We start from the raw sequence: 26,025 nt of genomic DNA, 5'->3' as shown, positions 1-26,025 counted from the left end.
TCACAGTGTGCAGTGATCACCTCCCCGTGTGTGTGTGTGTGTGTGTGTGTCTACACAATGAAGTGCAGTGAGTCTCCAGCAAGTGGTGTGGTCTGTCCTCCGTATTTTTTGGTAAGCTCCAGCCCGGGGGCCCTTGATTTACACCTTGACTTTTAGAAGTGTCTTGTGTAGGCCCAAACAACCTTCAAGACCATTTTAAATCCTGTTTTAGCCAAGATTTGTCAATAAAGTGTTTTATGACCCAATTCTCTGACTCTTAATTGGTGGTAAGAATCTGTGTTTGCCTGTTTTAGGTGGTTTATTTCAATTCTTTGGGTGAAATTAGCATAGTGGCGTAGTTGGGGTGAGATTTGAGTGTTAGTCCCCTTTCATACTGGGGAAGTTTGATCTTTCCTGCCACCTGATTCCATCCACACCGCCACACAAGGATAACCAACGCTATCCAAAGAACAATTTGCACGTATTTTACAAGGAGGCTAATTCTGTCAGGAATATATGAACATTGTGCAGTTTCCTCTTTTGACTCAGAGTGTCGCTGTTCACCTGAAAAACAATGTGTGTCTTCAGTACACATCTCTCCACCCTGCTTGTGATGTCATACACAGGGCTTTCAGCTACTCTTTTTATTGAAAAACGTTGACGGCGACTCATTGCCTGCCACATAATCTACGTCTGTTATTCTACATTGGGTTACATGATTGTTTTCTTGTACGGAGCCATTATTGCGCTATTCAATTTCTGCCTAACGTTTGAAGAATTCCGAAGTCTCTGTTTTGCTGCTGAGATGTTTGGTCTTTTGTTCTTCGTGCTGATGGCGCACACCGTTTATGGAGACGTGAGCTATTCTTTTCCGGAGGAGATGAAACGAGGATCTGTGATTGGAAATATAGCAAAGGATCTCGGGCTCGATGTGAACAGACTGTCATCTCGTAAGGCTCGTATTGATGCTGAAGGTAACAGAAAACGATACTGTGATATTAATCTGAATACTGGAGAACTGACCGTAGCGGAGAGAATCGACAGAGAGGAGATCTGCGGGGACAGGCTGTCGTGTGTTTTAAAATTTGAGTTAATGCTAGAAGATCCATTAGAGCTGCATCGAGTTTCGGTTCAAATACAGGATATTAACGATAATTCACCGGGTTTCTCAAAGGATTTAATTGCATTTGAAATCAGGGAGTCTGCTCTTAGAGGTACTCGTTATCGTTTGAATGCGGCTCATGATGCTGATATAGATCAGAATACAGTTCAGAGATACAGTCTACAGAAGAATGACAATTTTCAGTTAAGCGTAAGTACAAATGTAGACGGAGAAAAAAAATTGGAATTCGTCTTAGAGAAAGAGCTAGATCGCGAGCAGCAGAAAGAGATCTCATTAATAGTGACCGCGGTAGACGGCGGGACTCCACCGAGATCAGGTACTGTAGTCATACACGTCACTGTGCTGGATGCTAATGATAATGCTCCAGTCTTTAGTCAGGACGTCTATAAAGTCAGTCTGCCTGAAAATTCTCCTCTAGATACTATAGTGGTGACAGTGAGCGCTACTGATGCTGACGAGGGACAAAACGGAGAAGTCACGTATGAGTTTGGTCGTATTTCTGATAGAGCTAGAAAGCTGTTCTCGTTGGATTCAAATACAGGTGCCATTCGAGTTACAGGTTCACTTGATTTCGAGGACGAAAATGTGTATGAATTACGTGTTGAAGGAAAAGATGTATTTGGTTTATCCAGTGATGCTAAAGTTGTAATAGAAATATCAGACGTTAATGACAATGCTCCTGAGATACGAGTGAAATCTTTGCGTAGCCCCGTTCCCGAGAACGTGTTTCCCGGTACAGAGGTCGGCATCATTAATGTTCAGGACAGAGACTCGGAGAATAACGGACAGGTGCGCTGCTCCATTCAGCAAAACGTTCCGTTTAAACTCGTTCCTTCGATCAAGAATTACTATTCTCTGGTGACCACAGGTGAATTAGACCGAGAGCTGCTCTCTGATTATAATATTACAATTACTGCTACTGATGAGGGCTCTCCGCCTTTATCTTCCTCTAAGAATATTCACCTGACTGTAGCTGACGTGAATGATAATCCACCTGTATTTCAGGAGCAGAGTTACAGAGCTCACGTACAAGAAAATAATAAAGCGGGCTCCTCTATTTGTTCAGTATCAGCTACAGACCCGGACTGGAGACAGAATGGCACTGTAGTTTATTCTCTGTTGTCTTCTGATGTTAACGGCGCGCCTGTGTCCTCCTTTCTGTCCGTTAACGGAGACACCGGGGTTGTTCACGCCGTGAGGTCGTTTGATTACGAACAGATGAAAAGTTTGAAAGTGCTGGTGTTAGCCAGAGACAACGGCTCTCCTCCTCTGAGCAGTAACGTGACCGTGAGCGTCTTCATAACGGATGAGAACGACAACTCTCCTCAGATATTATACCCCTCTCCGGAAGGAAACTCCTTCATGACCGAGATGGTGCCCAAAGCTGCTCAGGCGCGCTCCCTGGTCTCCAAGGTGATCGCCGTGGACGCGGATTCCGGTCAGAACGCGTGGCTCTCGTATCACATTATTAAAGCCACAGATCCGGGACTTTTCACTATCGGTGTCCACAGCGGAGAGATCAGGACGCAGCGGGACATTTCTGAATCTGACAGCATGAAACAGAACCTGATTGTCTCCGTGAGAGATAACGGACAGCCCTCTCTCTCAGCCACGTGCTCGTTGTATTTACTGATATCAGATAACTTGGCTGAAGTCCCGGAACTGAAAGACATGTCTCGAGACGAGAGCGGCTCCAAGCTGACGTTTTATTTGATCGTCGCGCTGGTGTCCGTTTCCACTTTCTTCCTGACCTTCCTCATCATCATCCTCGCCGTGAGGTTTTGTCGCAGGAGAAAGCCCAGACTGTTGTTTGATGGAGCTGTAGCCATTCCCAGCGCGTATCTTCCTCCAAATTACGCAGAGGTGGAGGGCGCGGGAACTCTCCGCAGCGCGTACAATTATGACGCGTACCTGACCACGGGCTCGCGCACCAGTGACTTCAAGTTCATCAGATCTTATAATGAAGAAACACTGACCTCTGACCTGACTCTGAGAAAGACTCAGTCTGCTGTGGATGATCTTGAAGGACTTGACGCGGAAATGAGTGATTCCTTTCAGGTAGGACTGTTTTGTATAAATATTTAACGGCTTTGGTATAAAAGTTAGATTTTAATGTTGTAAGCCGTCAGCTTGTATTGAAAGTAGGCTCTATTCTTACATAAAATATGGACAGAATTAGCAATTGGGTTGTTTTGACAAAGCAGTTTGGGTTAAATGTTCTGGATAGTAACCCAGCCTGCTGTCAAAACAACCCAATAATTGTTTCTGTCCCTATTTTACCTTCACTCCCCATGTTATTTTTTACTTTAAAAAAGTGCTAGGTTAAAAGCAACCCAAAGATGTAAAGGTGTCTAAGGCTGAAGTTCAGGAAATAGTCTCAGCTGTAATAAAGAATTTTGTTGACTTTTCTGCAGAATTAGAGACTGAGCAATCTGAGTCAAATTCCAATGGTTTACCTACAATTACTGGTTTTAGTGTCTATGATGCTTTGGTTTCCCCTTTAGAAGGTAAAAAGGGAGATACAGGCGGTGAAAAAAGTCAGTCTATTGTAACTGATGAAGAAGCACAGTTAATATCAGACCAAGAGATGCTCTCTTTTAAGACTAAGATGATAAACAGCAAGTGGTTAAAATGAGTAAGATCCTTTAACTACAAAACAAGACATTGAAAGACACAGAGTAGGACAACGACTCATCTGAAAGCAGTGTGATTTTTTTTTTTTTTTTTTTTTTTTTTTTTTTTTTTTTTTTTTTTTTAGCAAGGTGGACCTACTGCAGTTATGGTTTTGAAGACATAAATGTGTTCCTGAAAGTGTGCATGAATATTTCCCTGATCAACCAATTTATGGATCGAGTAAAAGTTTGATGGCAAGTGATAATTTTACCAACAAAGTGTTCACTTTGAAGATAGAGGAACGCAAAAATCACCCTAAATGGTGCCGTATAATATGAAGAAAAGAAACCGTTTTTTCTTTTTGTGTAGTGAAACGCTCCTTCCCTTGTTTTGTGTTTTTTGTTTTGCTTCTATCAATGTCATTGTTGCAAATACCCCTTAAAAACAAATATTTTGGAAGAAATGGAGTAACATGATTGACTGGATGAAAGAGTTTAATGGGCTGTTTGTTTGAAGTCATTATTCAAATGTCAGTGGTATGGTTTCTGTTATTTAGTTAGACTTTCAAGCCAGTATTGTATGATGTAGATGAAATTGTGAAATGCAGATTGTAAAAAGTTATAGCTGTTTATAAAAAAACGTACATTTAAGATTCAGTGAAACCTAAAAGTGTGTATTTGCATTTCAGTATGAGTCTTTTAAATAAGTTATTTTTTGAATGGTTTAAATATTTTGATAATGTTTTCAAGGAGACCAAATATTTTAAATGTATGGCAAGAATAATGGCAAGGTGCAGATAAAACAATTTATTCAATACACTCGAAGTGTCACAAAAGAATTAAATCGTTCTTTAGGAATGCTTGAAGACATTTGTAGGATTTACAAAAGTTGTCAGACTTCAGTAGAAACCTCTTAAAAGAAGAAAGCTGATCTTAAGGAGCTTTTAGAATAGAAGACACTAGGAGCATTAGTCTGTGCCCATTATTTAAATATTGATCAGATTGGATGCACCTTCCAAGTACTACTTTGGATCATGATATATAATGGTCAAAGGCATTTAATTCATGCTTTCTGATGATGATATGTTGTTTTCTAATCTCAGACAGATTTGTGATTTTCTGTAAAATTGAAATTTTATTAGTCTGTATATAAAAGTTAGCTTGAGCCAGAAAATGAAGGAAAATCATTTTTCCTACATCTAACAAAAATCTAAAAAAAAAAGTCTAATGAAGAACTGGAAGGTGTCCTATAAGCTCTACAAGGCAGTTCAAGATAATGGATCCAGTTGGATGTGCTTCCAGTAGGCTTTCTGTAATCTTTATGGTAGGAGATAGGAATTGACCTGCTGGAGATGTTCAGGGGCAGCTTGATGAAGGGTGGGCTGCCGTTGAGCTGCCGGAAATATGGAACTGAAAGATCAATAGCAAATGTGTTACGTTTGCTATTAATAATGATCTTATGAAACCCTTAATGTGGAAAGGTCTGTAAGCATTAGCCTGAGTGTCTTGCGTTTAATTCTTTTTGGGGGTTTTTAAATCGTCACTTCATTAAATTATGCTTTATGTAGGTCTGCATATGTATTTATTACTCTTAAAACTATATGTAGTAGTACTAAATATACGCCCTTGAATACTGGACTCTTTTTTTCACATATATAAATATTTGGTTGTGCCAGGCCAAGTTATTAATATCTGCAAGATTAATTTAAAATCTAACTTTATACATTTGATATGAGAACTTTGAAAGTGTTTTGCAGTTTCGTAATTGAACTCTTAGTGTCGCTGTTCACCAGTACAACAGGACACCAGTACTTTATATTACTGCAGCTTTCTCTCCACCCTGTTCATGATGTCATCCAGGACTGACAGCTCGGCTCGTTGTAGGAAGTCGTCGATGGTGAGCAGTGCCTCATCTATAATTATCTCGCATCGACCACTAGCTAGATTCAGCCATTTGAATTGTTTTACACGTGGATAACGTGGTTACTTTTGTGTTCGTGTTCGTTTTCGCGTAGTCTATATATCTAAACCTTCTGTTTTGCTGCTGAGATGTTTGGTCTTTTGTTCTTCGTGCTGATGGCGCGCGCCGCTTATGGAGACGTGAGCTATTCTTTTCCGGAGGAGATGAAACGAGGATCTGTGATTGGAAATATAGCGAAGGATCTCGGGCTCGAAATGGACAAACTGTCAAGTCGGGAGGCACGAATTGATAATGGAGATAACCGACAACGATTCAGTGATGTTAATCTAAAAACTGGAGAGCTGACCGTAGCGGAGAGAATCGATAGAGAGCAGATTTGCGGGAAGAAATCTTCGTGCGTTATTAAACAGGAGCTCGTGCTGGAAAATCCTTTAGAGCTGCATCGCTTTATTCTGACTGTTGAGGACATAAATGATAATTCACCGCAGTTCAAACAAAGCGTAATCAAATTTGAAATACAGGAATCAGCAGACAAAGGATCTCGTTATTTATTAGATGAGGCTCACGATGCGGATATTGGTATGAATTCAGTTCAATCATATGCACTTCAAAACAATGAGCATTTTGTTCTTAATATACTAACTCGTGCAAATGGAAAATATAGTGAACTCATTCTTAATAAAGAGTTAGATCGTGAGCAGCAGAAAGAGATATCTTTAATAGTGACCGCGGTAGACGGCGGGACTCCACCGAGATCAGGTACTGTAGTCATACACGTCACTGTGCTGGATGCTAATGATAATGCTCCAGTCTTTAGTCAGGACGTCTATAAAGTCAGTCTGCCTGAAAATTCTCCTCTAGATACTGTAGTGGTGACAGTGAGCGCTACTGATGCTGACGAGGGACAAAACGGAGAAGTCACCTATGAATTCGGTCATTTATCAGAAAACCTTATGGACACATTTTCTCTCGATTCGTTGTCTGGAGAGATTAAATTGAAAGGTCTTATAGATTATGAGGTAGAGAGTTCACTTGAACTGCCAGTTCAAGCAAGAGATGGTCAAGGGTTGGCTAGTCATTGTTCTGTATTAATTGATGTTATTGACGTAAATGATAACGCCCCTAAGATAATGACTAAATCTGTTAAAATCTCCGTTCCCGAGAACGCGTTCCCCGGTACAGAGGTCGGCATCATTAATGTTCAGGACAGAGACTCGGAGAATAACGGACAGGTGCGCTGCTCCATTCAGCAAAACGTTCCGTTTAAACTCGTTCCTTCGATCAAGAATTACTATTCTCTGGTGACCACAGGTGAATTAGACCGAGAGCTGCTCTCTGATTATAATATTACAATTACTGCTACTGATGAGGGCTCTCCGCCTTTATCTTCCTCTAAGAATATTCACCTGACTGTAGCTGACGTGAATGATAATCCACCTGTATTTCAGGAGCAGAGTTACAGAGCTCACGTACAAGAAAATAATAAAGCGGGCTCCTCTATTTGTTCAGTATCAGCTACAGACCCGGACTGGAGACAGAATGGCACTGTAGTTTATTCTCTCTTGTCTTCTGATGTTAACGGCGCGCCTGTGTCCTCCTTTCTGTCCGTTAACGGAGACACCGGGGTCGTTCATGCCGTGAGGTCGTTTGATTACGAACAGATGAAAAGTTTGAAAGTGCTGGTGTTAGCCAGAGACAACGGCTCTCCTCCTCTGAGCAGTAACGTGACCGTGAGCGTCTTCATAACGGATGAGAACGACAACTCTCCTCAGATATTATACCCTCTCCGGAAGGAAACTCCTTCATGACCGAGATGGTGCCCAAAGCTGCTCAGGCGCGCTCCCTGGTCTCCAAGGTGATCGCCGTGGACGCGGATTCCGGTCAGAACGCGTGGCTCTCGTATCACATCATTAAAGCCACAGATCCGGGACTTTTCACTATCGGTGTCCACAGCGGAGAGATCAGGACGCAGCGGGACATTTCTGAATCTGACAGCATGAAACAGAACCTGATTGTGTCCGTGAGAGATAACGGACAGCCCTCTCTCTCAGCCACGTGCTCGTTGTATTTACTGATATCAGATAACTTGGCTGAAGTTCCGGAACTGAAAGACATGTCTCGAGACGAGAGCGGCTCCAAACTGACGTTTTATTTGATCGTCGCGCTGGTGTCCGTTTCCACTTTCTTCCTGACCTTCCTCATCATCATCCTCGCCGTGAGGTTTTGTCGCAGGAGAAAGCCCAGACTGTTGTTTGATGGAGCTGTAGCCATTCCCAGCGCGTATCTTCCTCCAAATTACGCAGAGGTGGAGGGCGCGGGAACTCTCCGCAGCGCGTACAATTATGACGCGTACCTGACCACGGGCTCGCGCACCAGTGACTTCAAGTTCATCAGATCTTATAATGAAGAAACACTGACCTCTGACCTGACTCTGAGAAAGACTCAGTCTGCTGTGGATGATCTTGAAGGACTTGATTCTGAAATGAACGATCCATTTGAGGTAGGACAAACAATGTGATTTACTCCTTATTTAATAATATAGGATTCCATATTAAATGTGTAATTGTGTTCACAAATATCACGTATCGCAAGTCAAGTTGATTCTAAAATGTCTTCAAAGACACCCTCAGCGGATTGTCGCCATTCGCAGATCATTTAATGAGTTTACAAAGCCTTCCTAGCGTCGAACGTATTCAAACTTTGCATGTTGATTAATGTTCGTTTAATTCTGTCTTTCCTGCTTTTCCAGTAAACAAGTCTGTAATTATGGATATTTAAGACGGTTATCTTTCTGTTCTTAAAATGAGTTTATTTATTTAGTAGCGTAGTTTACTTAGACATTCATTACAGATACATTTGAAACACTTGTGTGGTGTGCACTTGCGTCTGGAAATAATTTTGGTTTTAATGTTGCTGTCCATGGTGCTGCTCAAGTAATGTGTTAATCGCATGTCCCCTCTCATACCCTGTTACTTTGTATGAAGCAATGGATAGGAATACCCTAAAATAGTTTTTCTCAATCCTCCGAAATAACAATCAAAGACTCTTAATGTTGTAAAATCATTACCGTGATGATAGTTGCTGTTCAGTCATACTACCGTATCTTAATCATTCTAGAGAGCTAAATGTGCAGTTTCTTGTTTAAACACTTAGAGTCGCTGTTCACCTGTAATATCATGGCAAAAATATTTTTTCTTGTCTCCACCCTGTTGGTGATGTCAGTGGCAATGCTTCTAGTTCGCTTTGATGAAAAACAGTCGACGCTTGCGTTTTTGAGTCTTTTTTTGTATTATTGTAGATATAAGCATTACGTTTTGCATCGCATCTTGTGTCTAAATCATACTTCCAAATGGATTCTAAAAGCTTCTGGCTTAATCGTCAGATGTCTGGTCTTTTGTTCTTCGTGCTGATGGCGCACACCGCTTATGGAGACGTGAGCTATTCTTTTCCGGAGGAGATGAAACGAGGATCTGTGATTGGAAATATAGCAAAGGATCTCGGGCTCGATGTGAACAGACTGTCATCTCGTAAGGCTCGTATTGATACTGAAGGTAACAGAAAACGATACTGTGATATTAATCTGAATACTGGAGAACTGACCGTAGCGGAGAGAATCGACAGAGAGGAGATCTGTAGTGAGGAGTTTTCGTGTGTTCTTCATTTCGAATTAGTTCTTGAACACCCGTTAGAGATGCATCGTTTAACAATACAAATTCAGGACATCAACGATAACGCACCGATCTTTCCTAAAGACACAATTAAGCTTGAGATAAGTGAGAGTGCTGTGAAAGGCGCTCGTTTCCGCGTGAATGAGGCTCATGATGCAGACATAGGACAGAATGGAGTACAAAGCTATTCCCTTGAAAAGAATGATCAGTTTATTTTATCTGTAAGCACAAAGTCAGACGGTGTCAAAAACATCGAGTTATTGTTAGAAAAAGAGCTAGATCGCGAGCAGCAGAAAGAGATCTCATTAATAGTGACCGCGGTAGACGGCGGGACTCCACCGAGATCAGGTACTGTAGTCATACACGTCACTGTGCTGGATGCTAATGATAATGCTCCAGTCTTTAGTCAGGACGTCTATAAAGTCAGTCTGCCTGAAAATTCTCCTCCTCTAGATACTGTAGTGGTGACAGTGAGCGCTACTGATGCTGACGAGGGACAAAACGGAGAAGTCACATATGAGTTTAGTCGAATTTCGAAAAAGCCAACGAACTATTTTCTGTAGATCCGAACAATGGGGAGATTACAGTTAAAGGCCCCATTGATTTTGAGAAGGAAGTAAAGTATGAGATGGTTATTGAGGGAAAGGATGGCTCTGGTCTTTCTTCAGACATTAAAGTAATTATAGAAATTACAGATGTTAATGACAATGCCCCCATTATAGTGATTAAGTCTTTAAATATTCCCGTTCCCGAGAACGCGTTCCCCGGTACAGAGGTCGGCATCATTAATGTTCAGGACAGAGACTCGGAGAATAACGGACAGGTGCGCTGCTCCATTCAGCAAAACGTTCCGTTTAAACTCGTTCCTTCGATCAAGAATTACTATTCTCTGGTGACCACAGGTGAATTAGACCGAGAGCTGCTCTCTGATTATAATATTACAATTACTGCTACTGATGAGGGCTCTCCGCCTTTATCTTCCTCTAAGAATATTCACCTGACTGTAGCTGACGTGAATGATAATCCACCTGTATTTCAGGAGCAGAGTTACAGAGCTCACGTACAAGAAAATAATAAAGCGGGCTCCTCTATTTGTTCAGTATCAGCTACAGACCCGGACTGGAGACAGAATGGCACTGTAGTTTATTCTCTCTTGTCTTCTGATGTTAACGGCGCGCCGGTGTCCTCCTTTCTGTCCGTTAACGGAGACACCGGGGTCGTTCACGCCGTGAGGTCGTTTGATTACGAACAGATGAAAAGTTTGAAAGTGCTGGTGTTAGCCAGAGACAACGGCTCTCCTCCTCTGAGCAGTAACGTGACCGTGAGCGTCTTCATAACGGATGAGAACGACAACTCTCCTCAGATATTATACCCCTCTCCGGAAGGAAACTCCTTCATGACCGAGATGGTGCCCAAAGCTGCTCAGGCGCGCTCCCTGGTCTCCAAGGTGATCGCCGTGGACGCGGATTTCGGTCAGAACGCGTGGCTCTCGTATCACATTATTAAAGCCACAGATCCGGGACTTTTCACTATCGGTGTCCACAGCGGAGAGATCAGGACGCAGCGGGACATTTCTGAATCTGACAGCATGAAACAGAACCTGATTGTGTCCGTGAGAGATAACGGACAGCCCTCTCTCTCAGCCACGTGCTCGTTGTATTTACTGATATCAGATAACTTGGCTGAAGTTCCGGAACTGAAAGACATGTCTCGAGACGAGAGCGGCTCCAAACTGACGTTTTATTTGATCGTCGCGCTGGTGTCCGTTTCCACTTTCTTCCTGACCTTCATTATCATCATCCTCGCCGTGAGGTTTTGTCGCAGGAGAAAGCCCAGACTGTTGTTTGATGGAGCTGTAGCCATTCCCAGCGCGTATCTTCCTCCAAATTACGCAGAGGTGGAGGGCGCGGGAACTCTCCGCAGCGCGTACAATTATGACGCGTACCTGACCACGGGCTCGCGCACCAGTGACTTCAAGTTCATCAGATCTTATAATGAAGAAACACTGACCTCTGACCTGACTCTGAAAAAGACTCAGTCTGCTGTGGATGATCTTGAAGGACTAGATGGAGTTGAACGATTCCTTTCAGGTAGGACTGAAGAGCTATTTATTTAAAGATATTTTTAAAATATTTTGGGTTTGCAAAGTACTTTTATTGGCAACAGTTTTCTACTGGTTTTAAAGACGCTAAGTTCCTTGCACCCATCTTGCTGTCTGTTCTTTAAAACCATTTTATAAACTAATTTCATTTTGTATTTCTTTTAAATCCCAGTTCACTATAGTTTAACAGAAAGGGTATATTTCTGATTGCTGTCCGTGGTGCTGTACAGGCCGTGGTTTGTTGCTGCTGAGGCTTTGCTCATATAATATGTAGAAATGTATAAAGTCCTGCTTCCTGAGGAAATGTTATACTGAAAATATATATTTTTTTATATTTGGAAGTCATTTCATTTTTAACAAAATGGTTATTCAGGTTGTAACATTTAATGTCAGACCTATAAGAGTTAATGGACGAGCTGTATTTAGAAAATTAAGTGGTTTTTTTACATCTATTCTTCATGATAGGGTTACGTTTGTGCATCTTGTGGTTTTGAAGGACTTCATGCTGACATGGTGTCTCTAAGTTTAACGTTTCTTTCCTATTCTGTTTTTACATTTTCTAACCTTGCAGATTAAATCAGTGTGTTATTATTATTTTTATTTGCACGTTTATTCTGGTTGGAAATTTACTAGAGCAAGTTATTTTTGTCCATTTGCTGCACTTTTTTTTTTTTTTATGGAGTCTTTGAGTCTTTGATGCAATAAATGTTGTGGTCGTGTTTATCTCCCGCTCATCAGAAAATTAGATTGTTAAACTAAACTATTAAACACAAGTGTGGCAGGAGGAGCTAAGATTCTTTTTATAGGGAGAGCATACTGTTTGTTCCTTTTGTAGTTTATTGTTTAGTTAAGGGAGATATACTTTACATGTTTTAGAGACGTGATTCAAGTACTGGTCTTGAACCAATGCTCCGTGCTGCCGGGCCACCTGCGGGTGCATAGTAGAAGCTCTTAAACGCTGGAGAAGGCACGGTTACCGAATAGTTTTGTTGCCTGCATTCACTTTGAAGACTACTCGTATCAGTGGTTGAAACCAAAATTCCTTCAGTCTGTAAGTAGTTTTTTACATAGAGTGGGGTTGGGGAGTGTGTTTAACAGTGTAGCGCTCTCATTCTTGCTCTTAGGTTAAGTGACGGTCCATAAACTGCACTGCAGTCGCCTTCAGCTTCATCAACGGTTGCAGTGCTGTCCTGTTTCCAGATTTTTTTGGGTTGCTTGTGCATTTTTTTTTTTTTGGTTTTTCCGTGTATCCTCATCTTTTGAAGTTGAATTGATTTTCCTTATTTGTTTTCAGTTTTGATCTGTTTATTTGAACTGACTTCCTTTAGTCCTGAAATTGAATTTGGAGCTGATTATGTGACTTATATGGCCAAGTTGTGTTTTGTTCTGTTTGTTTTGATTTCTTTTGTACTCAATTCTCTTGATTGGTTGTGTTGGTAATTCTACTTTTACTTTCAAGTGACAAGTTACTGACCTGCACTCTCTTTGTCGTGACAGGGCCTGAGCACACGGGGCAGAGAATTACTTTTAGGTGGTGGTATCTTCTCTAAACAGTGTGCAGTGATCACCTCCCTGTGTCCTGTGTGTGTGTGTGTGTGTGTCTACACAATGAAGTGCAGTGAGTCTCCAGCAAGTGGTGTGGTCTGTCCTCCGTATTTTTGGTAAGCTCCAGCCCGGGGCCCTTGATTTACACCTTGACTTTAGAAGTGTCATGTGTTTAGGCCCAAACAACCTTCAAGACCATTTTAAATCCTGTTTTAGCCAAGATTTGTCAATAAAGTGTTTTATGACCCAATTCTCTGACTCTTAATTGGTGGTAAGAATCTGTGTTTGCCTGTTTTAGGTGGTTTATTTCAATTCTTTGGGTGAAATTAGCATAGTGGCGTAGTTGGGGTGAGATTTGAGTGTTAGTCCCCTTTCATATACTGGGGAAGTTTGATCTTTCCTGCCACCTGATTCCATCCACAGCCACACAAGGATTATAACGCATATCCAAGAACAATTTGCACGTATTTTACAAGGAGGCTAATTCTGTCAGGAATATATGAACATTGTGCAGTTTTCTTTTGACTCAGAGTGTCGCTGTTCACCAAAACAATGTGTGTCTTCAGTACACATCTCTCCACCCTGCTTGTGATGTCATACACAGGGCTTTCAGCCTCTTTTTATTGAAAACGTTGACGAGCGACTCATTGCCTGCCACATAATCTACCGTCTGTTATTCTACATTGGGTTACATGATTTTTTCTTTTATGGAGCCATTTGACCTTTTCAATTTCTGCCTAACGTTTGAAGAATCGAAAGTCTCTGTTTTGCTGCTGAGATGTTTGGTCTTTTGTTCTTCGTGCTGATGGCGCACACCGCTTATGGAGACGTGAGCTATTCTTTTCCGGAGGAGATGAAACGAGGATCTGTGATTGGAAATATAGCAAAGGATCTCGGGCTCGATGTGAACAGACTGTCATCTCGTAAGGCTCGTATTGATGCTGAAGGTAACAGAAAACGATACTGTGATATTAATCTGAATACTGGAGAACTGACCGTAGCGGAGAGAATCGACAGAGAGGAGATTTGCGGGGGACAGGCTTCGTGTGTTTTAAAATTTGAGTTAATGCTAGAAGATCCTTTAGAGCTGCATCGAGTTTCGGTTCAAATACAGGATATAAATGATAATTCACCGGGTTTCTCAAAGGATTTAATGCATTTGAAATCAGGAGTCTGCTCTATAAAGGATCTCGTTATTTATTGAATGAGGCTCATGATGCTGATATAGATCAGAATACAGTTCAGAGATACAGTCTACAGAAGAATGACAATTTTCAGTTAAGCGTAGTACAAATGTAAACGGAGAAAAAATTGGGAACTCGTCTTAAAGAAAGAGTTAGATCGCGAGCAGCAGAAAGAGATCTCATTAATAGTGACCGCGGTAGACGGCGGGACTCCACCGAGATCAGGTACTGTAGTCATACACGTCACTGTGCTGGATGCTAATGATAATGCTCCAGTCTTTAGTCAGGACGTCTATAAAGTCAGTCTGCCTGAAAATTCTCCTCTAGATACTGTAGTGGTGACAGTGAGCGCTACTGATGCTGACGAGGGACAAAACGGAGAAGTCACGTATGCGTTTGGTCATATTTCTGATAGACCTACCTGAAAACATTTCTCGTTGATTCAAATATCTGGTGCCATTAAGTTACAGGTTCACTTGATTTGAGGACGAAATGTGTATTGAATTACGTGTTGAAGGAAAAGATGTATTTGGTTTATCCAGTGATGCTACTGTTTAATTGAAATATCAGACGTTAATGATAATGCTCCTGAGATACGATGTTAAATCTTTTAAAAATCCCCGTTCCCGAGAACGCGTTCCCCGGTACAGAGGTCGGCATCATTAATGTTCAGGACAGAGACTCGGAGAATAACGGACAGGTGCGCTGCTCCATTCAGCAAAACGTTCCGTTTAAACTCGTTCCTTCGATCAAGAATTACTATTCTCTGGTGACCACAGGTGAATTAGACCGAGAGCTGCTCTCTGATTATAATATTACAATTACTGCTACTGATGAGGGCTCTCCGCCTTTATCTTCCTCTAAGAATATTCACCTGACTGTAGCTGACGTGAATGATAATCCACCTGTATTTCAGGAGCAGAGTTACAGAGCTCACGTACAAGAAAATAATAAAGCGGGCTCCTCTATTTGTTCAGTATCAGCTACAGACCCGGACTGGAGACAGAATGGCACTGTAGTTTATTCTCTCTTGTCTTCTGATGTTAACGGCGCGCCTGTGTCCTCCTTTCTGTCCGTTAACGGAGACACCGGGGTCGTTCACGCCGTGAGGTCGTTTGATTACGAACAGATGAAAAGTTTGAAAGTGCTGGTGTTAGCCAGAGACAACGGCTCTCCTCCTCTGAGCAGTAACGTGACCGTGAGCGTCTTCATAACGGATGAGAACGACAACTCTCCTCAGATATTATACCCCTCTCCGGAAGGAAACTCCTTCATGACCGAGATGGTGCCCAAAGCTGCTCAGGCGCGCTCCCTGGTCTCCAAGGTGATCGCCGTGGACGCGGATTCCGGTCAGAACGCGTGGCTCTCGTATCACATTATTAAAGCCACAGATCCGGGACTTTTCACTATCGGTGTCCACAGCGGAGAGATCAGGACGCAGCGGGACATTTCTGAATCTGACAGCATGAAACAGAACCTGATTGTGTCCGTGAGAGATAACGGACAGCCCTCTCTCTCAGCCACGTGCTCGTTGTATTTACTGATATCAGATAACTTGGCTGAAGTCCGGAACTGAAAGACATGTCTCGAGACGAGAGCGGCTCCAAGCTGACGTTTTATTTGATCGTCGCGCTGGTGTCCGTTTCCACTTTCTTCCTGACCTTCCTCATCATCATCCTCGCCGTGAGGTTTTGTCGCAGGAGAAAGCCCAGACTGTTGTTTGATGGAGCTGTAGCCATTCCCAGCGCGTATCTTCCTCCAAATTACGCAGAGGTGGAGGGCGCGGGAACTCTCCGCAGCGCGTACAATTATGACGCGTACCTGACCACGGGCTCGCGCACCAGTGACTTCAAGTTCATCAGATCTTATAATGAAGAAACACTGACCTCTGACCTGACTCTGAAAAAGTCAGCTTTAGATGATCTTGAAGGGCTTGATTCATGAAGATCAAATGAGGTAGGAAGATGTGCATATGTTCTGGATAGTCTGCTTAATTTAATATGAATATTAAATAATTGTTTACTTCACGTATCGCAACAAGTTGATTCTAAAATGTCAAAATCCTAGCGGATTGTTTTTTGATAGTGGATGGTTTCCCAGATGTTTATTGAATATTATATGGATTTTTTTTGTTCTTTTCAGGATCTTCTTTTATACAATATTAATTTTATATTTACATATAACTCTTTTTCTTTCTTTGCTTTTTTGTAAACAAAGTCTGAAATTATGGAGGATGGCAAGACGGTTTTATCTTTGTTCAGTAATATAAGTTGAAGTATTTTACTGTCAACTAGTTTACAAAGACATTCATGTTTGCAAATCATTAATGAAGCTATTGAACGTTTTAGGTGGCTGGCATTTAACATTTTGTCGAATTAGATTGTTGTTGTTGTTGGTGGATTTAAATTTGACATGCCCTGTGCAACCTTTCGTGCATGTGTGTGTGAAATGAATATTTTTTTTCTGCTGTTACTTTGCATTGTATTCATTTAGCTTTGATAACTGCTTTAGAATGTTAATATATTTTTCAATTTTTGAAATCACATTTATTGGACTCCTTTTATTGAGCCTTGAATCTGATTACACTTTATGATTTTCAGTCATACTACCGCACATATGCATTCCGGTAAGAGTCTTAGATCATTCTTGAGAGCTTTTCACATTTTAACGCATAGTGTCGCTGTTCACCTGAAGTGGTTTTGACACGTAATGTTATTCTATCTCCACCCTGTATATGATGTCATTCCTAGTGAAGACACAAAAGCTCCAGTTAAATATTATCCAGTCGACGCTTGCCTATTTATCCGTCTTTTTGTAGGTTTTTGTAGATATAAGCATTACGCTTTTGTTTAATTCAGGGCAGCTTGATCGAAAACATTCTGTTTAAATCATAGCTTCCAAGGGGAAATATGGATTGCTCATCGTTTTCGACGTATTGTCTGATTGTGGGCATTTTTCTGATCATTACCCACACCGCTTATGGAGACGTGAGCTATTCTTTTCCGGAGGAGATGAAACGCGGATCTGTGATTGGAAATATAGCAAAGGATCTCGGGCTCGATGTGAACAAACTGTCATCTCGTAAGGCTCGAATTGATGCTGAAGGTAACAGAAAACGATACTGTGATATTAATCTGAGAACTGGAGAACTGGACCGTAGCGGAGAGAATCGACAGAGAGGAGATTTGTAGTGAGAGAAGCTTTCGTGTGTTATTAAACAGGAATTAGTTCTTGAACACCCTTTAGATTGCATCGCTTTTGTAACAATACAAATTCAGGACATAAATGATAACGCACCAATATTTCCTAAAGATGTAATCAAGCTTGAAATAAGTGAAATGCAGACAAAGGTGCTCGTTATTTATTAGAATGAGGCTCATGATGCTGATATAGGACAGAATTCAGTACAAAAATATACTTCAAAAGAATGATTTCATTTTATTTTATCTAAAGCGTGAATTCAAGTGCGGATGGAAGTCAAAATATCGAGTTCATTGTTTGATAAAGAGTTAGATCGCGAGCAGCAGAAAGAGATCTCATTAATAGTGACCGCGGTAGACGGCGGGACTCCACCGAGATCAGGTACTGTAGTCATACACGTCACTGTGCTGGATGCTAATGATAATGCTCCAGTCTTTAGTCAGGACGTCTATAAAGTCAGTCTGCCTGAAAATTCTCCTCTAGATACTGTAGTGGTGACAGTGAGCGCTACTGATGCTGACGAGGGACAAAACGGAGAAGTCACGTATGCGTTTAGTCATTTATCAGAAAACCAAAAGACACATTTTCTCTCGATCATCGTTGTCTGGAGAGATTAAAGTGAAAGGTCTTATAGATTATGAAGAGAGAGTTCAAGGTATGAAATGCCAGTTGAGGCAAGATGGATATAAAGGGTTCAGTCATTGTAAAGTATTAATAGAAATTATTGACGTAAATGATAATGCCCCTAAGATAATGATTAAATCTGTTAAAATCCCCGTTCCCGAGAACGCGTTCCCGGTACAGAGGTCGGCATCATTAATGTTCAGGACAGAGACTCGGAGAATAACGGACAGGTGCGCTGCTCCATTCAGCAAAACGTTCCGTTTAAACTCGTTCCTTCGATCAAGAATTACTATTCTCTGGTGACCACAGGTGAATTAGACCGAGAGCTGCTCTCTGATTATAATATTACAATTACTGCTACTGATGAGGGCTCTCCGCCTTTATCTTCCTCTAAGAATATTCACCTGACTGTAGCTGACGTGAATGATAATCCACCTGTATTTCAGGAGCAGAGTTACAGAGCTCACGTACAAGAAAATAATAAAGCGGGCTCCTCTATTTGTTCAGTATCAGCTACAGACTCGGACTGGAGACAGAATGGCACTGTAGTTTATTCTCTCTTGTCTTCTGATGTTAACGGCGCGCCGGTGTCCTCCTTTCTGTCCGTTAACGGAGACACCGGGTCGTTCACGCCGTGAGGTCGTTTGATTACGAACAGATGAAAAGTTTGAAAGTGCTGGTGTTAGCCAGAGACAACGGCTCTCCTCCTCTGAGCAGTAACGTGACCGTGAGCGTCTTCATAACGGATGAGAACGACAACTCTCCTCAGATATTATACCCCTCTCCGGAAGGAAACTCCTTCATGACCGAGATGGTGCCCAAAGCTGCTCAGGCGCGCTCCCTGGTCTCCAAGGTGATCGCCGTGGACGCGGATTCGGTCAGAACGCGTGGCTCTCGTATCACATTATCAAAGCCACAGATCCGGGACTTTTCACTATCGGTGTCCACAGCGGAGAGATCAGGACGCAGCGGGACATTTCTGAATCTGACAGCATGAAACAGAACCTGATTGTGTCCGTGAGAGATAACGGACAGCCTCTCTCTCAGCCACGTGCTCGTTGTATTTACTGATATCAGATAACTTGGCTGAAGTTCCGAACTGAAAGACATGTCTCGAGACGAGAGCGGCTCCAAGCTGACGTTTTATTTGATCGTCGCGCTGGTGTCCGTTTCCACTTTCTTCCTGACCTTCCTCATCATCATCCTCGCCGTGAGGTTTTGTCGCAGGAGAAAGCCCAGACTGTTGTTTGATGGAGCTGTAGCCATTCCCAGCGCGTATCTTCCTCCAAATTACGCAGAGGTGGAGAGGCGCGGGAACTCTCGCAGCAACGCATACAATTATGACGCGTACCTGACCACGGGCTCGCGCACCAGTGACTTCAAGTTCATCAGATCTTATAATGAAGAAACACTGACCTCTGACCTGACTCTGAGAAAGACTCAGTCTGCTGTCGATGATCTTGAAGGACTAGATGCTGAAGTACACGATTCGTTTCAGGTAGGACAAACAAACAAACAAATATACATGGGGTTTACAAATTCCTTTCAGTCTCAAATGTCTGTTTTGGTGAACAGATTGTGATCTTGCAGAGTCAAATTTTGTCATGTCATTTCAAAAGGCAATTATAAGTTTTTCTCAGTCGTTTTGACTCAGTTCTCGAATTTAGGTGTTTGTGTTTGTTTGTTTTTCTTTCACAATAAGAAGTTCAGATGTCTGAAAGTTTGCCAATATTTTTCCAGTCCTTCGCAATACTACTTGAAATTATTATGGAATGAAAACTTTGCCAACGATCACGTTCAGAAACATTTAAACCTAGTTTTTCCAGGACAGTTTTATCAATTTTGAACAATGAGGTCAAACCCTAGACAGCAGTTTTAGGTAGTTCTGTATAAATGTTTTTGTGTGACGTTTGAAACAACAATGCCAGGGCAGAACGCATTTTGAAGTTGCTTTATGGAAGAGCTATAGTAAGATATTTAAAAATGTGATTAGAGAGTTGGAGAGCGATATAATGTGAAAATTATGAAGCAATGGTGAATATTCTGTTTATTTGTAACTGACTTCTACAAAAATAAATGCTAGTGCATAAATGTTCATTTTCTCTTTGTGTACTACAGTAATTCCCATCATATGTTTGATACATCTCCAAGTATGGATCTAAAATGCTCGATTTGATACATTTTAAACAATCAGACCATTTTTTGTAGCTTTAGCTAAATTACAGACTGTGTAACTAGGTTTTGCCTGAGTGAAATGTGTTGAAAATTGCAATCTTTGTCAGACATAAGAGTTCTGATGTTTCAGCATATAACTCTATAAATTGATCTTGTTTAAAGAATGTTAAAACTATATAGTTTCAAAAATGTTGATTAGTAAGACATGATATGGTCCAAGATAAACTCAAGTGAAGTGGTCCCACGCAGTGCCAGTCATTCGTCGTAGTCGTCTTCTCTCTTCTTTTATTTATTTAGCCTCTTTTCTATGTTGTTTTTTTTATTTTTTTATTTGTTGTTAAAAAGTTGTTGTTTTTGTTTGTTCGGTTACCTTTGTTTTATTTGTTTGGATCCTTTTATAATAGGTTACGGCCCTGTCTGCCTCATTGACGGCTTGTTGACGTCAAAGCTTCTCATAGTCGAATTAAAGTGTTTGTGTGTTTAATTATTTGTCCTAAACTCGAATGAAAAAGAAATACACATTACATTTATAATCGTCTCTAGCTTATATTTAGAAAGCTTGTTTGATATTTTAAAGAAATCTGACGTGTCTTTGTCTAATTGTTATTTTATACTAGTTCTACTTGTCATCATCACGTCACTTTATATGGACTCTAGGGTTTGTATTAGTCAAGGTATATAAGTTTATTTATATAACATTTGATACACAATGGTAATTCAAAGCCCTTTATAAGAGAGGAAATAAAATAATTACAAGATTTAAATAACAATAAAATAAATTAAAATAAAATAGAAACACTGATTTAAGATAAATTGAATTTAAAGTCCCCAAAAGAGATTAATTTAAAACAGTTTAAAATAAAAGAAGCAAAGTAGCACAGTTCGGACAGCACAGTGCTCATTCTGTAAATGCACAACTAAACAGATGAGTTTTGAGTCTGGATTTAAAAGTGACTAATGTTTCAGCACATCTGATCTTATTCAGGAAGCTGGTTCCAGATAGCACATAATAACTAAAAGCAGATTCTCCTTGTTTGGTGTGGACCTTTGGTGTTTCTAACTGACTTGATCCTAGTGATCTGAGTGGTCTGTTAGGTGTATAAATAGTGATCATATCTGCAATGTATTTAGGTCCTAGTCCATTGCGTGATTTATAGATGAGTAAAAGTGCTTTAAAATCAATTCTAAATGTCACTGGAAGCCAGTGTAAGGACCTGAGGACTGGATGATGTGCTCTGATTTTCTGTTTGAGTCAGGATCCTGGCAAGCGTTCTGGATTCAGCAGCTGTCCAGTGGTCTTTTGGGAAGGCCAGTGACGGAGACCATTTATACCACCCTGCTGGTGATGAAGGCATGGACTAGTTTCTCCAGGTCTTGCCTGGGCACAAAACATCTGATTCTTGCAATATTTTTAGGTGATTTCACGCTGATTTAGTCACTGCTTTGACATGACATTTGAAACTAAGGTCGGTCTCTAGAATCACTTGACTTTTTGACTTGCCTTTTGGTTGTTTGACCCCAAGTCAAGGTATGCATTCACTTTGTGAACTTCATCTTTATTTCCAAAGGCAATGACCTCAGTTTTCTCATTTAACTGAAGAAAATGTTGGCACATCCAACTGTTGATTTCATCAATGCATTGCAGAGTGAGTCAATGGGGCTGTAGTCATTTGGTGATAAGGCTAGGTAAATCTGCTGTCGTCAGCATAGCTGTGATATTAATTTGATTGTTTCTCATTTAATTCTCATTATATTATAATTAGAATGTGATTTCGTGTTTTTCTCTTAAAAATCTTCATGGTAAATGTTTTAAATACAATTTTGCGTATTAGCATCTATTTAAAGGCCCTTGTAGTCTGACTAAAGATGTCAACAAGCAGGTTTCCCTGTTGCTGTCCGTGGAGCTGCACTGTCAGTTACTTTTTGTATATGGGTTTTATTCTTAAATGATGTAGCTCATCTCTATATAACTCCTTTATTTGTTTATTCATTTAATTAGTTTAGTTAGTTACTAAAATTGTGGTTGAACTAAAAGGCAGTTTCGTCTTTTAACTCATAGTGTCGCTGTTCACCTGCAAGACAAAACTAATTTTATTCTCCACCCACTGTGATGTCATAAGACTGTTGTTGGCTACCAGCTCGTCTCGTTCTAGTCGACAGCGACCCGTTCCTGATATATAATCTACCTCTCTAAACAAGCTTTTATGTTTGTATGTTGATTACTGTATTGCTGGTTTCACTTTGAAGAATTCCGAAGGTTCTGTTTTTGCTGCTGAGATGTTTGGTCTTTTGTTCTTCGTGCTGATGGCGCACACCGCTTATGGAGACGTGAGCTATTCTTTTCCGGAGGAGATGAAACGAGGATCTGTGATTGGAAATATAGCAAAGGATCTCGGGCTCGATGTGAACAGACTATCGTCTCGTAAGGCTCGTATTGATACTGAAGGTAACAGAAAACGATACTGTGATATTAATCTGAATACTGGAGAACTGACCGTAGCGGAGAGAATCGACAGAGAGGGGCTTTGCGGAAAAAAGGCTTCGTGCGTTATTAAACAGGAGCTCGTGCTGGAAAATCCTTTAGAGCTGCATCGCTTTATTCTGACTGTTGAGGACATAAATGATAATTCACCGCAGTTCAAACAAAGGATTTTAATCAAATTTGAAATCGGGAATCAGCAGACAAAGGAAAAGGTTATTTATTAGATGAGGCTCACGATGCAGATATTAGTATTAATTCAGTGCAATCATATGCACTTCAAAACAATGACAATTTTATTCTGAGTGTCCTTACGGGAGCAAATGGAGGAAAATATAGTGAGCTCGTATTAAATAAAGAGCTGGATCGCGAGCAGCAGAAAGAGATCTCATTAATAGTGACCGCGGTAGACGGCGGGACTCCACCGAGATCAGGTACTGTAGTCATACACGTCACTGTGCTGGATGCTAATGATAATGCTCCAGTCTTTAGTCAGGACGTCTATAAAGTCAGTCTGCCTGAAAATTCTCCTCTAGATACTGTAGTGGTGACAGTGAGCGCTACTGATGCTGACGAGGGACAAAACGGAGAAGTCACCTATGAGTTTGGTCATGTATCTGAAATTCACCTAGAGATGTTTTTGCTTGATACGGTGTCTGGTGAAATTAAGTTGAGACGGTTCTTTGATTATGAGGAAGAGAGTTCAGTTGAGTTACCCATTCAAGCTAAAGATGGTCAAGGTCTAGCAGGTCGATGCACTGTATTAATAGATGTAATTGATGTTAATGATAACGCTCCCATCATAGTGATTAATTCTCTTAACATCCCCGTTCCCGAGAACGCGTTCCCCGGTACAGAGGTCGGCATCATTAATGTTCAGGACAGAGACTCGGAGAATAACGGACAGGTGCGCTGCTCCATTCAACAAAACGTTCCGTTTAAACTCGTTCCTTCGATCAAGAATTACTATTCTCTGGTGACCACAGGTGAATTAGACCGAGAGCTGCTCTCTGATTATAATATTACAATTACTGCTACTGATGAGGGCTCTCCGCCTTTATCTTCCTCTAAGAATATTCACCTGACTGTAGCTGACGTGAATGATAATCCACCTGTATTTCAGGAGCAGAGTTACAGAGCTCACGTACAAGAAAATAATAAAGCGGGCTCCTCTATTTGTTCAGTATCAGCTACAGACCGGACTGGAGACAGAATGGCACTGTAGTTTATTCTCTCTTGTCTTCTGATGTTAACGGCGCGCCGGTGTCCTCCTTTCTGTCCGTTAACGGAGACACCGGGTCGTTCACGCCGTGAGGTCGTTTGATTACGAACAGATGAAAAGTTTGAAAGTGCTGGTGTTAGCCAGAGACAACGGCTCTCCTCCTCTGAGCAGTAACGTGACCGTGAGCGTCTTCATAACGGATGAGAACGACAACTCTCCTCAGATATTATACCCCTCTCCGGAAGGAAACTCCTTCATGACCGAGATGGTGCCCAAAGCTGCTCAGGCGCGCTCCCTGGTCTCCAAGGTGATCGCCGTGGACGCGGATTCCGGTCAGAACGCGTGGCTCTCGTATCACATTATTAAAGCCACAGATCCGGGACTTTTCACTATCGGTGTCCACAGCGGAGAGATCAGGACGCAGCGGGACATTTCTGAATCTGACAGCATGAAACAGAACCTGATTGTGTCCGTGAGAGATAACGGACAGCCCTCTCTCTCAGCCACGTGCTCGTTGTATTTACTGATATCAGATAACTTGGCTGAAGTTCCGAACTGAAAGACATGTCTCGAGACGAGAGCGGCTCCAAACTGACGTTTTATTTGATTGTCGCGCTGGTGTCCGTTTCCACTTTCTTCCTGACCTTCATCATCATCATCCTCGCCGTGAGGTTTTGTCGCAGGAGAAAGCCCAGACTGTTGTTTGATGGAGCTGTAGCCATTCCCAGCGCGTATCTTCCTCCAAATTACGCAGAGGTGGAGGGCGCGGGAACTCTCCGCAGCGCGTACAATTATGACGCGTACCTGACCACGGGCTCGCGCACCAGTGACTTCAAGTTCATCAGATCTTATAATGAAGAAACACTGACCTCTGACCTGACTCTGAAAAAGACTCAGTCTGCTGTGGATGATCTTGAAGGACTTGATGGTGAAGCATTGAAACTACTCAGGCGTACGCTTTGTCCCTAATGGTATATATATGGTTCTTTTGGCATCTTTGCTAAAATTTGCTGTTTTAGAGTATACAGGTATAGTATAGCATGCGTTTGATTTTGTTTTAAGTGGGTTTTTTTAATTTATTTTTTTGTCAGAATATATATATATATATAGTTTATATAAAATTTTGTTCTTCTATAAAGTTTTGAAAGGAAGCAAGAAATATACTATATTTCCTGTGTGTGTTGTAGGGACCCCAAGAAATATCTTTCCATTAATATTATATTCAATTTTCCAAATTGTAATAACAGTTTTAGGTAAGCCAATTAATTAAATAATTTTTTTATTACAGAAGTTTGAAGTCACAACAATGCCAGGGCAGCAGAGCGGCATTTTGTTAAAGGTTAGAAATTTTGTTCAATTTTAAGATTTAAACATCTTGATTAGAGAGAAGGCTTATTTTAATTGATCATTATCATATTACATCCACTTAAAATGAAGTATTTTTGCTAGGGCATGTCTTGTTGTAGATTAAAAAGCTACATTTTCAAGATTCCAGGAGTTCAAATGAGTCAGATTGAGTAATCACTCATATGTGTATACATCTGCCTGTCTAATGTAATGAAAATTGTCCTGACAGTGAAAATAAATCTTTTTTTTTCTTCACAGTAACATTACAGACTCTGGGGATGAACTTGCCTGACTTTCACAGTGTCCAAACTTCAATCTTTATTGACCACCTTTTGTAACCGTGTATCCTGACCCATTACCAAACATCAGTGACTGACCTACTGTTGTGTCTTGCTCAAAGTTTATTTTTGAAAGTAATATTCCCTACTTTTGCTGCTATAACGGCTCTTCTGGGAAGACCTTTCATTACGTGTAATTATAAGTTCTACCACAGTCAAATTCTTCTTTACCAGACACAAGAGTGATAAAGGGCCCTGTCTGCCTCATGGACGTCAAAGATGACATGTAAACATTAACAAGTGTTCGGTGCCTCACAGTAACTCCCTGTATTTTGGTATTTCTCAGTCTTCTATATCTCGTCTTCAGTTAGGATGTGGCTGCTAGACTGCTTGAAGGGAAGCGAAAATATGAGCAGATCACTCTATCACTTTAATGTCCCCACACTGGCTTCCTGTCAAGTATAGAATACATTTTAAAATTTGATAATTTGTTGGTAAAGCCCTCCATAACCTGACTACAACATACCTAACTAATCTGCTGCACCCATACACACCGTCTAGACGCT

At 41.2% G+C, this 26,025-nt stretch overlaps 3 protein-coding genes and 3 pseudogenes across 3 annotated transcripts in view; all 6 read left to right on the top strand.

Moving 5' to 3' along the window:
- The first annotated feature begins 651 nt into the window (after window positions 1–651).
- Window positions 652–26,025, top strand: part of LOC122357224 (protocadherin gamma-C5-like) — a 131,579-nt gene continuing 106,205 nt past the window's right edge. Inside the window, exon 1 of the mRNA XM_043256522.1 lies at window positions 652–3,160. Coding sequence (XP_043112457.1) covers window positions 695–3,160 — 2,466 coding nt within the window. The 5' untranslated portion in view covers window positions 652–694. The remainder of the gene's footprint in view (window positions 3,161–26,025) is intronic.
- On the top strand, window positions 8,827–9,866 carry LOC122358140 (protocadherin gamma-B4-like). Its single transcript, XM_043257927.1, has one exon. The coding sequence runs from the start codon at window positions 8,985–8,987 to the stop codon at window positions 9,864–9,866; it is 882 nt and encodes a 293-aa protein (XP_043113862.1). The 5' UTR covers window positions 8,827–8,984.
- Window positions 9,896–12,533, top strand: LOC122358139 (protocadherin gamma-A12-like). Its single transcript, XM_043257926.1, has 2 exons — window positions 9,896–11,393; window positions 12,529–12,533. Exons 1-2 carry the CDS (start codon window positions 9,932–9,934, stop codon window positions 12,531–12,533), a joined length of 1,467 nt encoding a protein of 488 aa, XP_043113861.1. The 5' UTR covers window positions 9,896–9,931.
- On the top strand, window positions 13,724–16,077 carry LOC122357230 (annotated as a pseudogene).
- Window positions 17,043–19,061, top strand: LOC122358137 (annotated as a pseudogene).
- LOC122358136 lies at window positions 22,276–24,803 on the top strand (annotated as a pseudogene).

Source organism: Puntigrus tetrazona, chromosome 14, assembly GCF_018831695.1.
Source record: "Puntigrus tetrazona isolate hp1 chromosome 14, ASM1883169v1, whole genome shotgun sequence".
NCBI lineage: Eukaryota > Metazoa > Chordata > Actinopteri > Cypriniformes > Cyprinidae > Puntigrus > Puntigrus tetrazona.
This window is presented reverse-complemented; position numbering and strand designations above follow the sequence as displayed.

Coding starts and splice junctions, on each gene's coding strand:
- LOC122358140 (XM_043257927.1), top strand. CDS start 8,985: ATGGATTCTAAAAGCTTCTGGCTTAATCGTCAGATGTCTGGTCTTTTG.
- LOC122358139 (XM_043257926.1), top strand. CDS start 9,932: ATGGTTATTGAGGGAAAGGATGGCTCTGGTCTTTCTTCAGACATTAAA.